Source organism: Myxocyprinus asiaticus, chromosome 22, assembly GCF_019703515.2.
Source record: "Myxocyprinus asiaticus isolate MX2 ecotype Aquarium Trade chromosome 22, UBuf_Myxa_2, whole genome shotgun sequence".
Lineage (NCBI taxonomy): Eukaryota > Metazoa > Chordata > Actinopteri > Cypriniformes > Catostomidae > Myxocyprinus > Myxocyprinus asiaticus.
This window is the reverse complement of record NC_059365.1, coordinates 20,164,656-20,181,523: the sequence shown is the minus strand read 5'-3', so window position 1 is coordinate 20,181,523 and position 16,868 is coordinate 20,164,656. Positions and strand designations below refer to the sequence as shown.

General features: G+C 37.9%; 2 protein-coding genes across 4 annotated transcripts; one reads left to right on the top strand and one right to left on the bottom strand.

Moving 5' to 3' along the window:
- Positions 1-961: 961 nt before the first annotated feature.
- LOC127412784 (lysosome-associated membrane glycoprotein 2-like) lies at positions 962-9,458 on the top strand. 3 transcript variants are annotated; one of them, XM_051649421.1, is made up of 6 exons: positions 962-1,224; positions 2,610-3,028; positions 3,166-3,297; positions 3,415-3,469; positions 3,567-3,737; positions 7,758-8,153. In XM_051649421.1, the coding sequence occupies exons 1-6, from the start codon at positions 1,179-1,181 to the stop codon at positions 7,904-7,906; spliced, it is 972 nt and encodes a 323-aa protein (XP_051505381.1). In that variant the 5' UTR covers positions 962-1,178; the 3' UTR covers positions 7,907-8,153. The 3 variants fall into 3 exon arrangements, with proteins under 3 accessions (XP_051505381.1, XP_051505382.1, XP_051505383.1); XM_051649422.1 differs by lacking the exon at positions 7,758-8,153 and adding an exon at positions 8,315-9,458 and having other exon boundaries at positions 963-1,224; XM_051649423.1 differs by lacking the exon at positions 7,758-8,153 and adding an exon at positions 5,667-7,554 and having other exon boundaries at positions 970-1,224.
- Positions 9,122-16,508, bottom strand: LOC127412783 (protein ATP1B4-like). Its single transcript, XM_051649420.1, has 8 exons — positions 16,009-16,508; positions 14,889-15,111; positions 12,673-12,801; positions 12,346-12,459; positions 11,807-12,006; positions 11,524-11,580; positions 11,273-11,365; positions 9,122-11,179 (listed from the first exon to the last, which is right to left on the bottom strand). Exons 1-8 carry the CDS (start codon positions 16,072-16,074, stop codon positions 11,018-11,020), a joined length of 1,044 nt encoding a protein of 347 aa, XP_051505380.1. The 5' UTR covers positions 16,075-16,508; the 3' UTR covers positions 9,122-11,017.
- Positions 16,509-16,868: the final 360 nt, after the last annotated feature.

The following is a 16,868-nucleotide window of genomic DNA, read 5'->3' as shown; positions in this document are numbered from 1 at the left end:
AATACGGATAAAAAAGTTTGGGCCCAGTTCAGTTTATAAATCCCAAGATTATTCACTTATTTTTAAATGAACATATGTTGCGAACAAAAACAGTCTCAGTGTATATTTGATCAAAAATCAAGTTTAATACTAAGAAGGAGAGTACCTGCACTTTTTTTCCACTTCAAGCACTGATTTTCTGTTCTGCGATTTTGTATTATTTTATGTTCTTACTGTCTGAATTGTATATGCACTTCATTTCTTGTGCTTAAAGTTTTATTTTTTTTTTTTTATTTTTTTTTTTTTTGAGAAATTGCACGTGATATTTGACTTTTGGACTTGCAAGCATATCTTAAAAACAAAACCTCTGTTATGATCAGTGATGAGTAAGTTACTTAAAAATTGGAATCCACTACAAATGACCAATTATTTCTCAAAAATTGTAATCCTATTACTTTACTAATTACTTCTCCAGAAAAGTAATCACATTACTAATTACTTTCTTTTTAAGTTACTTTCTAAAACACTTTTCCACTCGACAAATTCAAAATAATGTCTATATTTCTTTTTGTTACGGGACCACAATTCATGTATTCAACATAAATAATATATTACAAAAAGTCAACAATAATGTACTTAAAAGTAATTATATTAAATGAAAGTCAGTAACTATTATCTGATTACAAGAATTTAAAATGTAATGCACTACTTTTTTTATTTATTTTTTACTAAAAAGTAATTAGATTACAGTAACTAATTACGTTGTAATTGGATACACCCAACACTGGCTATATGCACCTATGTGGTATGAATCAACATTGTCTGATCTACTGAGGTTTTTATAATAGTCTTGATGTGCTTATAAAAACTGCATTTCACACGCACACCTTAATGACTCACTTGTTTTGTGAGAACTGTGATTTTGAACTGTGATGCCTCTTATTAACTGCGCACTAATACAGGAATAAAAGCACTTCTGGGGCTGATTTAATTACAGCCAGGTTTGATCAGCAAATGAACTGTCAACTCGACGTCAAGCACATGTGCAGGAGGAGGAGGAGAGTTCTGGCCTGTCATATGACTTATATGAGCGCAGGTTTGAGGTCGAGCTTACAGTGCTGCTGAACCGGGTCATTTATACACTCGGTCCGGGCGTCTTTCGCTGTCTGCCTGCTTAGAGAAACCATCCACACGTCACCATGGCTCTCCGCGGTTGTTTGACCCTGTTCTTGATTCTGCTGAGTGGTATGTACGACCATGTTGTTAAGTGTCATATTATAGAGGGCTTCATGTTGCAAAAAGTGAAGTTTATTTTAGGGGGGGTTTGCGTAGGCCCACAGGAACACGAGAACGTGTTAGCATTAGCATTAATCGGTACGTAGGCCAGTAGAAGCGCGTTAGGTAATCGGAGAGTGTCCGCTTGTGGGATAAATATTTTACTCTCTTTTAACTTGTTTTAATGCATCAAAACAATTAAAAGTTATGTGAAACGATGTACATTCATTTTAATATATATGTAATTTAAGCGGGAGCGTCATCATACAACTGTATGTTTGCTTGGTAGATTCATAGTAAACTGGCGTTTGCAGGTTCAAGTTAAAACAAAACATGTTTAACATGCTCAAAGACATGTTAAATTTCAAAATTCACTTGGGGATAGACTCTGGCCTTGTCTCGAAACCCAGTGAGCTGCCTACCTAGAGAGCATTTGTGGGCATCAAAACACGTTCAAATTTATGCAGTCTAGGTTGGTGCACTAGGTCTTTAGATGCATGCTAGGTAGAACCGCAATAAAGCCAGTTAATCGGTCTGATATTAGTCGATTATTAATAAATTGTGACAGAATGGTGTGTTATGTTTATTTATGAGCATAGACTTTAACATCAGTGCATTTATTTATTTATTTATTATAATTTTTTTTTTTACATTGGTGTTTTTGTTCAATTAAACCATGGTTCGCAAAAATGAAGTACAAAGCCATAGATTGATCATCTCTCAGTTGACATTTAAATAAACGTGATCTTGAATGGCTTGTTCCCTGGGTGTGTCTGACACCCTCATTCATAATCATGTGATAGACACTCTTTGCTGAGCACATCAGGTTAATAATTTCATTAAACTACAGGCCACAGTAGACAGTCATCCAGTGTGAATGATCTCAAATCCATTAAATCTCAGACAAGTTCAGCAGGTAAAATTCAATAATACAGGGTGTTAGTTTACTGTTACAAGCCTGCCAGTCAGTCAGGAAGTCAAGGCTCCTGGAATGTGCTTGGATTGCTGTTTTTATTTCCTTTTGCATGCAGGTGGTTTACAGACAGTGGTTTGCTTAAACATCCTTTCACATTTGGATTAATAACAAATCAAGATGTCATTCATAAAGGATGATGGATGTTATGCATTGTTTCATAGTGATATAATGAAGTTTGAATATTGGAAATATCATTCATCAGACCTCGCTTTCAAAGTTTGAGAATTCCTTGCAACCTCATTCCTTGCAGTGGATTGTTTTAAAAGATAAAAGGCAGTTTTTTTTTTTTTAACTCCTAGTCTAAATGGAAACCCCACAGTGATGTGAGGCATGATGAAATGGATGCATTTGTCTAACATTCTGCTTCCTCCCTGCCTAGGTATTGTGTATGCTCAGAAAACAACAGTACTTCTCTCTACTAGCGTAATCACCCCAGTCACAGAGATTAACACGACTAGTTCTCCAACTCACTCCACTCATGCCAGTACAACAACAGCTACTATAACTACCATTCATACCAATGTAACCACAGGAGCTCCAACTACTTCATCTCACAATACAACCAATTCTACTACAGATGCGCCAACTACCACCATTCACAATACAACCAATTCTACCACTGAAGCGCCAACTACTGAGCACACTAATGCTACAACAGCCCCGACAACGACTCCGACTCCAACCACTCCACCAGTCCTCAACCCAACTGTTGGAAACTACAGTGTCCGGCATTTTGCCAATTCCTCAGCCTGTCTTTTGGCAAAGATGGGCCTCCAGTTCAGCTTCAAAACAAGTGTGGTATGTTTGAAAATGGTTTGGATGTGGTTTGTTTTAGAAGAATGCAAAAATTGGAAGTTGTAATTTTTGCACTGCAAATTTGTTGTTTGAGTTGTTCTTGCATTTGTATAACAATCTATGTTTTTCTTATTGTGTAGAATGCCAGCCTTCAGACTATTAATCTTGACCCTAATGTAACCACAGCAAGTGGAACCTGTGGAAGTGGTGACAATAACTCTTCTCTTATGCTGAAGTCGGAAAAAATCACAGTTCAGTTTGTTTTCACAAATGTAAGTATTAAGAGTGGATTTCAACCAATGGGATATTTGAGTCAAAATGGTGGTAAATGTTCTGGATTGGCAGATTTTTGTCATCTTACTATATTTGCCATGTTTTGTATCTACCAGGTTTCACAAAAATTCCACCTGCATGCTTTGATGCTCTCTATTGATCTTGGAAATGGTAAGCTGTTTTTAGCATGAGAAACCATCTTATGATAATTCCTCTTCTCTTTCTGTTCTCTAATAATTTTCTGTCCTTATTTGTGTGACCCCAACAGAAGGCATTTTTAATGAATCCAATACTAATCTGAGTCTGTGGGAGGCATCTGTTGGCAGCTCCTACATGTGCAAGAAAGAGCAGAGTTACAAAATTTCAGACAAGCTTACCATCAACACATTTGAGCTACAAGTGCAACCTTTTGCAGTCCAGAAGGACACATTTAGCACAGGTATGTATTTGTCAAACGTTGTAATGCAAAGTATAATGCTGTAAAAGGTAAGCTGTTGTAAGAATATAATCAGAAATGGGGGTGAATAAAATTCCACAAGGAAGGCATGCTTGATAATTGTATTCTAAAGAACAAAAGAAGGTATCTGAGAAATTACACCACGTGTATAAATGTGAAGAGCAGTTTTAGGTCTTGACAACTTTCTGTGCTTGTGGCAACACAAAGCAGAGCTGATCTGAATGGCCACCATTTTTGAAAAATGTATATTTCTGCTCTGACTATTTTCAGAGCCAATTCCGCTAAATGTTTGAATTCAGATTTAATTTGTTAATGGATAGCCAACTGAAGTGAATAATTACTACTGCCGTATTAACTTTAAAATTCCTTGAATATTTTCACAGGTGATTGTATTGGTTTGTAATTGGACCTCGTTCTTTAGTGCTGTAATTAATCTGGCTGCGTTTCTCTGACACTACTACATCTAATGCATCTCACGGCTTCTCAGAAGTATGTTACCATTGGACAAAAATGAAGTATTTAGGAAGAAAAAAGACATTGTAGATGGACAAAGGTACATTATTGAAATCATTTAAAGGTGAAGTATAATTTCTGTGCTGCTGTTGGCACAAAACGGAATACAAAATCTTTTCCCCTTGGACTCATCACGCCCTTTCATACTCTCTGATTTCCTCTGAACAAATTGGCCATACTAAATAAAAGGTGATAAATGTTTAACCTCTTAATGAACAACGCCACAATAACAACCACACAATTCAATAACCTCGCTGAATTGGACGGCAGCTTGCGGTGCGAAGCATCCAGCACGAGGTAGGATGTTTCTTCTGGTAACAAGTAAGCATAATGACAGCGCCGTTTCTGACCATTTTAACGCCTTAGTCAAGATCGCTGTTGTTGACTGGGGAAAGGTGGTGGAGTATTAGCGACTTGCATGGCGATCTCGTTATTGTCGCTCCCGTTTCTCAGAGTGATCTCCTCATTGGTGGTGTGCGTGTGTCCTCCACCTTGTAAATGCGACACCAATGTTCACTGTTTTTAACAAGGCTTCGAAATTTTCCTCTACATATCTGCCATGGATGTTCATATTCCCCCGGATGAACAAGTAGCCACTCCCCTAATTCATGCTATAGTTTGGGCTAGAAAGAGATGGGTGGAGCTGAGCAGGCCGCTCAATCTAAACATCAGTTTTTGATCGTACCTGGGAGGCTCTTTGTTTATACTTTTGGGTGAGGTAAGCCAATGAATGGCTTACTTATAGTTGTCAATCAACAGACTGGAATAGCAGAATGTATGTTGACAAAGTTTCATACTTTACCTTTTAAGTAGAAATTCAAGTGCAGTGACATTAAGTGCATGAAATCAACTATAAATGCATGCAGTAATAAATCAGTTTAAAAGCTACAAATCAGGGGCAGTGTATATCGTTCTGGGTGTCAATCTTTTAGGCACTTAATTAGTGTAAATAAAGTTGCTCTATATGGTCTCTTATTAGAGAGAAAAGGTCACCAGTTAATTACACCCGACAGAGATGTAAAGCAGATTAGTTATACTAGCCTTAGGGTTTACAATATTTAAGATCATGTGCCGAAAATAAATCATTTAAACTGGAAAAAACTTGCACAGTGAATGCACAACATCTTTGATTATAAACTTTAGGGAGAGCAAATGATAATTACCTAAAGAACCTTGAAAGCGTGTCTATAGTTTTGAAAATAATGTTTGATTTGAAAAGCTCCTTACATTATTGTTCAAAGTATCAAATATGTGAAGACCTAAAGAAATGGCCCAGTCTTATCAGACTGTGTGTTTTATAGTTTGTCTGTGAAATTTTATCAGGATATCTGCAGTGGTGCTAATGTTGAGAAGATGGCAGCCTCATCTTATGTTCATTAATGTTCTCTCTGTCTGCAGCCCATGAATGTTCAATGGATGACACCAGCCTCTTAATCCCAATCATTGTTGGTGCCGCTCTGGCCGGTTTGATTTTCATTGTTGTGATTGCATACGTGATTGGTCGACGAAGGACCTATGTTGGATATCAGACGCTGTAATGCACCAAAATCACAATCAAATTGTTGAGTGTTTCAAGGGACACAGCCTGTTCCTGGACCATTGAAAAAATTGTGGGTATTTGTGCAATCTCAATTGGCAACAGATTTGTGGCCACAGAAGTAAAAGTCTTTTGTCCTTGTGTGGTCAATAAATCCACCAGCCCTTAAACTGCAAAACATTTAAAATCTAAATATACAGTGGCATTCCAGGACCAGGGCTCCCTATTCCCTTTACTCCTGTGTTTGTCATGTTTTTGTTTGTGTTGCTTTCACAGTTTTGTTTTGGGAAGTGCATGGGGTTTATTTTTTTTGGCCTTTGAGCCTGTAATTATGTTATCGGAGCTCTTGAATGCAAATTAGTGTTACAGTCATCAGTCTTGGTACCATTTTACTCTTAATGACTTCAAGCAAAAATGCAATTTCTTTCCATAACCCTAGGTCATGGAGACCATTAAATTGTTCACACTGCCTTTTTTTTTTTTTTTTTTTTTTTTTTTTTAATTCATGCTCATCAGCTATATTACTTGCATACAAATTGTGTTAGACACTGCTCAAAACTACAATCGCTTTGTATTCACCTGTTTTGCTGTGTTTAGGTTAAATATTAAGTCATCTCAGAGTTAGTTACTCTGTAATGTAGTGATGGGACAGAGATCATCACCTCACATTTATTGAAATCAGGTGGTTTTGTATTATGTAAGCAGGCCTATGTTCATAGCAGCTGTGTGGGGAAATTGCTACATTGAGAAATCTTCTAAACATGCTGGCCAAAACAGAGTGACAGCCCTTTTAAACAATTGAAATTCTAGAACCAGAAAATAAATGCTTATGACGTTAAACGCTCACAAGCATTTCAAAAAGGCAGACTGATGTAATAAAAGTGCAGTGGTATTTTTGACTGCCAGCAAAGCAAAGAAATGCTTACAAGCATTTAAATCATGTTACTAAATACTTTTGGTGGGGTATTTGGTAACCACTTTATTTTTTAAAGGGAATACTACAGATTAAGAATGGATCAGCCTTCATATCAGTTACTCTTCTCATTAACTTCCAGATAACTATTCTAGTCTGAATTATACATGCCGTTTATCGCAAACTGTGAAGTTGTATTTGTTAAATGAGGAATTTCGCATCTCTTTGCACCCTCTGTAGTCTAGAGTTGTAGTGGCTGTGAATAATTTTGAATGCATATGCAGGTTTTTTTTCATGTTACATGGATTGGGTTGATTTAGTTTGGCTTTTCAGAATAATATTCTTTGCTTTTTCTTGTAGTCATTGATATTCTTATCACATATTATAGTTTTTGCCTGATTATTGGCATGGCTTTCAGTTTTGTTTGTTTTTTGTTTTTTACTTTTCCAGTGAAGTTTTCACTGTTCATGCACTATTCTAATTTAAGCTATGCAACACCTGCACAGAATCTGTTGTAATTTGCAGTTTTCTTTTCCTTTTTTCCTCTGCACTATAACCAAGACACTTCATTCTCAAGACAGGTCACTGGTAAATGTGTGCCTTGCTTATTGAAATTACTTTGCTTGCCATCCAATCAGTAACAAAATATAACTTGTTCAATGAAGTTGGATTTTTATTTGATTTTCATTTAAGATGTTTTCTGAGTTGAGTGAATTGTGTAAAGGGACTTTTTCTGACTGCCCTAAAACTTTGTTGTTTTGCAATTGAAAAGACTGCTTTGTCAACATTTTAATGGGCTTTTAGCTGCAATAAATGAAGAAAGATGATTGTGTATACATTGAACTGGTATGTGCCATCTTTTCAGTCCTTTGCAAAAACTACCATGAAGGTGTTTAGAGTTATGTTAATACAGTTTTATTGTATTGTCCCAGTTAGGTTTCAAATATAGCATACATTTTTTTTGAGTGGAGTTTTATGATACATTTCCCCCTTTATTAGTTTTCTCTTGTGTTCCCTCACTCATTTTCTTTATTTTCAGCTGAGGATTGCCTTGCAGATGAGCCTGATAACTTCATTGTCCCTATAGCGGTCGGAATTGCCCTGGCTGTCCTAGTTGTTATTGTGTTATTGGCCTATCTGATTGGAAGAAAGAGAAGTCAAACCACTGGCTACGAGCAATTTGATTAGCTGTAATAATAACACAAATTATTGTTAGAAAAGTGAGAATGTCAATTACCAGGAAGTGCTGGACAATCTTGCAAACCTTGCTAAATTTATTTTAAATTAATTTGGTTTATGTGCACATGATTTTGAAAGGATTTAACTAAAAATATTGTTTGAATAACCAATATTTCCCTTGCCAATGCATTATGTACCAGTGACGTTGTGTGATTTAATGTTGGCCTGTATGCTCTAATACATTATTCTAATTTGATCTGTGTAAATTGTTGTATCTGTTCTGTGTCATGTCACTTTCAATTTCAGTGTGCTAGGCCTAAATTATATCACTGCTTTTGAGTGTCTCACCGTACTATTATTATTTTTTTTTTTCCCCATAGTTGCCTCACATCCCTTTTTCTCTCCCTTTTCTCCCAGCGGAGGAGTGCTTTCTGGATTCTGATTTGAGTTTTCTCGTGCCCATTGCTGTGGGTGTGGCTCTTAGCTTCCTAATCATCCTAGTGCTTATCTCTTACCTGATTGGCCGGAAAAAGAGTCACACTGGTTACCAGTCTGTATAACACCCAGGCTGCTGCCATTGCCTCTTACTTCTAACCCTGGCTTGTCTTTTGCCATATATTTGCTCTCTCTCCTGTTGGTTCCTCTTTCCCCTGCAAACTGCTAGACGCTCCTTACCTGCCAGTGCTTACTGTTAATGACTCTAATTTCTAACATGTTTGATTGCTGTCTGCACATTGAACAATTATATCTCTGAGCTCTAATTTCCTGTATACAATTTAACCTTTTTAATGGATGATGTGGGATATTTCTGCTTAATCACACTCCAACGCAATGTGAACAGGCATGATTAACTTAATGTAAACACAGGCCATCCAAATAACCACTGGCATTGCACTGTATGTTAAATGCATGGGGAAAAAAATCCTCTATGGGAGTTGGTATATTTTCTCACTGTGAGGATGCTCAAAATTCTGGTTGATGTGACTTTGTGTATATATTGCATTAAGAACGATTGGCAAAATTTAGACTTTGGAATCTCTTGTTAGAGTTTATTAAACATTTGAATGTATATGCTATTAGTTCAGTAAATGTACTCTTGTGGATCAGTTTGTTGCTGAAATATGGGATGAAGAGGTTCCTGGCACATTTCTTAATCAAACAGCTAATAAGTCACACTGTCTTACTCCTAGCACATTTATTATAAAGGGACACTATTTTTGTGACATTTACCAGCATTTTAATTTGAGGTGTGGGGTTTTTTTTTTTTCTTTTCCTTTCTTTAGATCCCCTCTGTTGAAAGTGGTATAAAATGCCTGTTAGCCACAAAACCCTACATGAATTTGTGGATTTAGTCTGGACACATGCATACAATGTTCAAATACAGTTTCTAAGAACAAAGCTACTGTTTGGAGTAGATTTAGTCTACTCCCCAAAAAAGATAATTGAATATTGCATTTTAGTTGCACATTGTTCCTTTTATAGGACTTTTCTCTGTCAGGTTAAGAATGTTGGTTCAAAGTGGAAAAAATTTCAATAAAATGGCTTTTCTGTTTTTGTACAAGTCTTCCCATTTCTTTTTTTTTTTTAATCCTCGCTCTCTCTCTCTTTCCCTTTTCAATCTGTGGTTTTGGAATGGAGAAATTTTCCGAGTAGATTTATATTTATCTTATAACTGGCTTTGTTAACCATCAGCAAACAGCACTGTTCACATGACTTGTAAACCTCTATCTTGTGCTGATGGACTTGGAGCAGGGCTGCTGCTATAAAAGTTACATATGACACAAGTCACCAGAATTGTGCCTCTCTTGAAGCTTCTCGCTTAAGTGTGCATATTACCGAGAGTAATATCTGTATCACCTAAAACACACTTGACTGCATGGAAGATGTAGTATAGTGGTGACTTTTCTGTTTAAATGATGTACATCTAATTGAAATGGAATGGAAAACTGAGCAGAAAGGTTTGATTCCGTTAATTCTCATCCATCTTTATTGTTTATGCTAGAACATGAGTGTTTTTAAAAACATGAGCTAGCAAATCTTTGTCAGCCATTGGATATTCCATTGTATTTACTGAGTAACAAAGATGTGCAGTTACCAATTTCCATCTCACCATTACACTCTGTAAATATTTGTACCGTGACAACATATTCAAATACAATTAATAAATAATACTGTTGAAATCCTTCTTACAGGTAACTGAACAGATATTTTCATGCTATAGAGAAGATTAATTCTCTGAAATATTTCAATAAGTTTTAATGAAGTACAGTATTGGTTGCATGATTGCCTAATTAAGAGGATCAACTTGTATTTAATTATGAATCTCTGTGAAAATGATGAAAAGGGCATGACGTCCCACTTTTCAGTAAAATACATTTGTCTCTGGAATCATAATTTAGTTGTACATCCAAAAGAAGAAGACGAAAGAAAAAATGTTTAGTCCAAAATGTACAATAGAATTAATGATTCTAAACCTCATCCGATTGTTATTCCATTAAATGAGCAAGCAAAAGGATATTACGTTACTAACTGGCTCTTGGCAGAAATAACCTTTCCTGTTTTCTCTTGTGCAGTCGATTTGCACAAAAGAGGGGGAATTTAACAGACAGTAACTTAGAGAAAAATCATTAAAACATTTTTTTAATGTTATATACACATCTGACTTACCAAAAGAACTTATTGAAAATGTTTAATTCATGTTAATTCTAAAGTTTATACTGATCTGGAGAATTGTTTTGCCTACTTCTTACTGTAGACTGTATGTTTGAGTGATTATGCCTCAATAGCTATTATTTGATCTTCACATCTTGATGTCTTTTCATACTTTCATTGTATTCTATAATGACATTTCAGCCCTGTCAGTCTCTGTTTACTGGGTACTCACTGTTACATTACTGAATGTGACCTATGAATGCACTGCATATTCAGCTCGATCTTTACTTACTGGTAGATTCCTTGTTTGAAAAGGAAGTGTATAGTAGTATCACTGCTCTGACATGTATAGTGCATTGGTTGCCAGAGGCATAATCAGAGGGGTAAAGACAGCACACTGGTCTATTTCATTACCTAGAACATATTCTGAGAATTTGTAATATCAATTTCTCTATGTCTAATGCAATCCTATGCACCCACTTCTAAAGTGAAAGACACGCTACCCAAGAAACGGTCAGTTGCTGAATCGTTGATGATGCCCTTGCCGTTTAGTTTGCATTGAACATGTAGTTGGGTGTCATACTGGACTCTAGGGAAGCGCACAGCCACCAGTGGTGAAGAGTAGTTTACCTGTTTTTAAAATGGTGAAAAAACATCCCAATGTTACCATCATTGTCATTAATGTGGAATTCTAATAAGAACATACGAAATATGATCGCTTACATGTCTCAGTTTCCCATAGTAGGGGTAGTAACGCAAGTTAAAGATATTTTTGGGAAAGAACTCAACTTCTCCGAGGCCTTCAGTTGACCCTTTCTGGAAAAACATTGCAGAAAGATCGAAGACTGTTATTGTTTAATGACAAACGAAATTGGGTTACACAGTATTTTTATATTGTTTGATCATGCTGCACAACTGAGTTATAGTATAACTTCTTATACAGTACAAACTGATTATGTTAGGTTAATTTTTACCTTTACTCCACATGAAACATTTACTGCAGTGCCTTGACCAGCCAGGTACCCAAGAATCTGTCAGAATAATAATAATAAAAATAAAAAATGTAAAGAGTTGACATACTACCTAGCTAACCAATAAGATTGGCCTAATTACATAACAGATTGCACACTTGAGGGACAAGATGGCCACAAGATGGCACCAGAGCGTTCATGCTAGGTTTGTGCTCTGTTTCGTTTTGTTTTTCCTTTGGGGGAAATTTTCAACCATTTTCTATATTTCACACTATTATAATCTTACCCGATTCATTTTAAGGAGAATGCAGGGTTTTCCCTTTGAGTAGCCAAAATCTCGATCCTGTAGGCCGGAGCACTCCCCCAGCCAGGACCTCTTAAACTGGCATGCCTTTCGCTCAGCACTCTCCTCCAAGTCATCCTGCATGAAATACGTATTTCCTTCGCATAAAATGTTTCGCCTCTCCTGAACTGCATCGTCATAGGCTTCACACGGCAGTGGCGGGAAACAGTAATAAAGGGGTGGAAAATGAAAGAGAGAGAGAGAGAGAGAGAAAGAGGGAGACCATAAATTAACCAAACAATGGCTGTCGCCCAGCCTGGCCTCTACAACTTACAGGCTAACACAAAAAGTGGGGCCCTCGCAGCACTGAGTAGTTACATTGAGAGCACAAAAGGGTTTCCCTCCTTGTCAGTATTTCTATAGACAGAAGGATTTGGTAAAGAGGATGCAAGACTAATTTGAATCCATGCCTATTGTACAGAAAACATATCTTCCCTTTTAAAGACAGAAGGACCAGACTCAATAACTCACACAGGACTTACGTTTTAGATAGGCTTCCAGTGATTTTGCATACTTCTTCCATGAGCTACGGTCTGAGGCGTTAAAAGCAATGTCAAACCCATGAGCTACATCTACATGAGGGGACATTGTCATACCTGCCGGTCAAAACAGAACATTGGGGTTAGGGGTACTGTTTTCTGATACCTATAAACAACAAGAATATACAAGAATGATAATAGCAAGCTCATGTATTGGGATGTAATTACACAATTTCAATCATTTCCAAAATATACCAAATAATTTGTAAAAACTTTTGTTTTTCAAACTCTTTTGAACGTTTGCAAAATAAATGAGGATCATTCCTATACCTGGTGGCATCACTCTGTCATTGTAGGTGGGAGCATAGGGGCTTATTGACCACATCAGGCAGCACATACAGCCAGCAAACATGGCTGCCAGGAAAATGTATAATGCTGAGTAGAAGAGCAGAATAAGGCCTGAAAAAAAAAAAAAAGAGACAGTATAAAAGTGAATAAATACATAAAATGCCCTTCTGCTGTTGTAGCCCATTCACCTCAAGGTTCGATGTGTTGTGCTATTTTTCTCACTACAATTGTACAGAGTGGTTTTCTGAGTTACCGTAGCCTTTCTTTCAGCTCAAACCAGTCTGGGCTGCATTTCCCAAAAGCATCGTAAGCCTAAGTAGATCGTAGAAACCATTGGCGCCGATGGCCTCTATGATTAATTTAAACTTGCAATGCTTTTGGGAAATACAGCCCTGGCCATTCTCTGTTGACCTCTCTCATCAACAAGGCGTTTCCGTCCGCAGAACTGCCATTCACTGGATGTTTTTTGTTTTTGACACCATTCTGAATAAACTCTAGAGACTCCTAGGAGATCAGCAGTTACAGAAATAGTCTGTTACCAACAATCATGCCACAGACGAAATCACTGAGATCAAATTTTTTTCCCCGTTCTGATGGTTGATGTGAACATTAACTGAAGCTCCTGACCTGTATCTACATGATTTTATGCATTGCACTGCTGCCACACGATAGGTTGATTAGATAATCACATGAATAAATAGGTGTACAGGTGTTCCTAATAAAGTGCTCAGCGAGGGTATGTATGCAGTTTCCATTCAACTAACCATTCAAATAAACTTTCAATAGTACAACAATTGTAAGAATCACTAAACCAACCTCAATGGGCTAACCTCTTAGTTATGGTGTTCAGGAAAATAATGTTAATGAAACTTAGCATATGAGACCTGACAAATATGAAGAGTAGCCATTGTCCTTTAATTTTCAATTAAGAGTCCATTAACAGCTGATCAAATGGGACGTGTCCTCAAATTAAATGGCTTTTGCTGTGCAAACAATTTCACAGGGACTAGTTGCAGTCCCCCAGCCACAAAGGCCTTTCTGTTTGAGCCTAGTGAAAATTCTTCCAGCCGCCCCTTTCACTCAGGAACCTCCGGTTGCCATCATAGTGACGATCTTTTGCAGCCATACAGAGCCACGGCCAGCTCCAAGGAGCCCGATCACCCCATTCTGGTATTGTGAGGCCTCTGCACTCTCCTTTCATGGGGCACGCATCATAACACTCCAACAGCCCCTCCCTGCTCTAAGGAAGACTACGGCTGTTTATTTAAACCACCTTGACAGCACATTCCCCATCATATCATGTCCATGTAAAGAGTGGAGATGTTTAATTGCGACAAACACAATGTCTGCACTCAATACAGGCGCAAAATGGGATCAGTGCATTGACATTTTTCCATGCTATGCCCCAGGACATTTTCATATTACTGTTCAGAGTACTCATCCCGGTGGGAATTTAGTATGTTGCTTAGCAACAGCCTGCTAGCACCATTGATTGGCTGCTCTGTCATCGCTGACTCGTCGGACCCCTTTAGGAAATGACTGCTGCCAAGAAAGTTCTGAGAATGGACAAAAAACACTTGCACCGCGCTACATGTTAGATCGCACTGTGGATCTGAGAGCTTGTTGGAGGAGATCTGGGGGTCAAGGGGGCTTTGGGAAAGTGGGAGAGGAAAGCACGGTAGGGGTAACTGGAATGTGATCCCAGGCCAGCAAAGGGACTGTGACATTCGCTCTCCCACTGAGGACCATTCCCCAGGCGGTCTGTTTTTGTCAAGATGTCTCTAAGCTATTGTGCACCTATGTAAACACTAAGTTTGGACATGCGCACACACACATGCACCCACAGTGACAGTGTGTACATATATATACACACACACACACACACTTTCTCTCTTGAGTTAGCAGTGGCAACAGACCAAACAGGCACAGTTCTGGCCCCCTCTTGTCTTCTCCTCACCCCCTCAACTCATTCCCGCTACAAATAACTCCACTAAAAATGGAAAATAATGAGCAAAAACAATAAGCAATGGTCTCACTTGCCTGTGCTTCTACGACAAGACAGAACATCACTAATTAAACACTTTGTTTACAGTCCAAGTAAAATTTGGATGCACTCGCTCACCCATACACAAGTACCCTTTGTTTAGCGATTTAAACTTTTGGTGTACATTCATATACAGCTCAGTATTGATACTCACTCCAACTCTTCCCTGAGCGACCCATAAACTCCTTAGTCTCTGCATTCCACAGGTATGTCTTTAGGTCATCGATTTTCTCATGCAGTGTCCTCTTGGGCTTTGGCTTGGGCTTCCATTTCTCAAAGTTGAGGTCATCCTGCTCCAGAGGCTGATGTTCTACTAGTCCTTCCTGTTCCACTTCCATGGCCTCAGCTAGTTCATTTTTATGAAGTGACCCTGCACGCTAATGAGAAAGTGGAAAGTTAAATTAGTATTCACAAATACACTTCTATTAATCACATCTGTTGAAACTATCAAGCTAGACGGGAGAGACCAGAGCAAGTAACATTTAAAAACACATTTCAATTTACAGCAAGTTCTCCAATGATCTTACAAAAGGTTTATCAAATAGAAGACAAGTTTTTATGGTCGAAACAGCGACAAGCAAGAGCAGGATCCCATTCAGTGTGAATGAAAGACGTTTCACAATCCCATTCCCACTGACGAATGGGAGGACTGAAGGCAGAGAGGACCCACACACTCACTGACCCATGATGGGAGATCTAACCTCTCACAGCTGCACAAGATCGGCAGGGTCATTCTCCAGCCAGATGTTACACACTCATTCTCAATATCAAGACATGCGTAAAATATACTTTTAAAAACTTTAAAGTGGATACTGAAAACCGCACTGGAAAGGAGCCAGAAAGGAAACCCTTATGTATATTGACCTTTATTTATTTATTTATTTATTTTTATTTTTATTTTTTTATCATTTTTTGATATTATTGAATTTTTAAGGATCTATTTCTACTTGATGAATTTGTTTTGTTAGTGTATCCTAATGTATTCAGGTTTTGACTTGAATCAAGATGTTAACACATTAAGCACTTTTTTTTTCAATGTACAATCATTTCAATTAAGTCTATGTCACTGACATAGGTGGCACAATCTTCACAGTAACAGTACTGAATTTGAAAAATGGTACAAGACATCTGACCTACAATTGAGATGGCACAAGTCAAGGCACATTTGTCTGTTCTAGTAGAGTGCACCACGTCTAGCAAGATAAAAGTGCACATTAGATTGGTGCATTCTTGTTATATCACTGAGTAGTTGGTTGAGAGGAACAGAGACTTGCCAGTTTTGAAACTTTGTCTTCCAGGAGCAGGTCTTCTGCCCCTCCCTCGGTAGAGTCGCGCTCCATGATCTCTCACTGAAGAATAAAGGTACTTGTTAAACCAATCACATATACGAGCCGTCCAAGCGATTTACTGCGAGATTTCCGTCCTCGAATAAAGTGTGAAGCAGTCCGAGAACGAAAAATATTGTGGGGAATAGTTGCTCAGACTTTTTTTGAAAGAGAAAGAGAGGACGAAAAGAGAGAGGCCTAGAATATTTTGATTTTTTTTCTGTAAAGAAAAAGGTTTTTAAAGAAAAATACAAAAATAAAATAAAACCTTATACTCAAAGTTCCCCAAAAATTATCTCTTGCTGTATGAAGTGAGGCGATATCTTGACGTTCTCTTAACGCTGGTAGAATGGATGTTAATTTTGGTCAAGAAGATGACTTGAATTTCATTGAGTTTTCGCCCTTACAACGGATGTCGGGCGCGAGGGAGCTTCTTGTTACGAGTCGAGCATCATAGTGAATGGAGCTGAGCTGGAGGGAGAAAGCGGGGGTGGGATACAAAGTGGAGGGCTTTTTTTTTTTTAATCTTTTGGCAGCAGCTTCCTTTGGTGTTGTGTGGAATTCTGCACACGCACACCACACAGTCTCATTGTCTGCTGAAACAAGCTATGTGCATTAAAGTTTCTGTTCTGAACTACATTTGCCGTTGTCAATCACTACAAACTGCATCAGCAACCACATTAGAACTGTGAGGTTTAGGACGCAGAAGTCTTTTACTAAACAATCACCACTGACTCGCTGGGCTGTAGATGTGGAGAGACTATGCACGCGCATTACGTAATACGTAAAAGAGACGCTAAATTCTGACA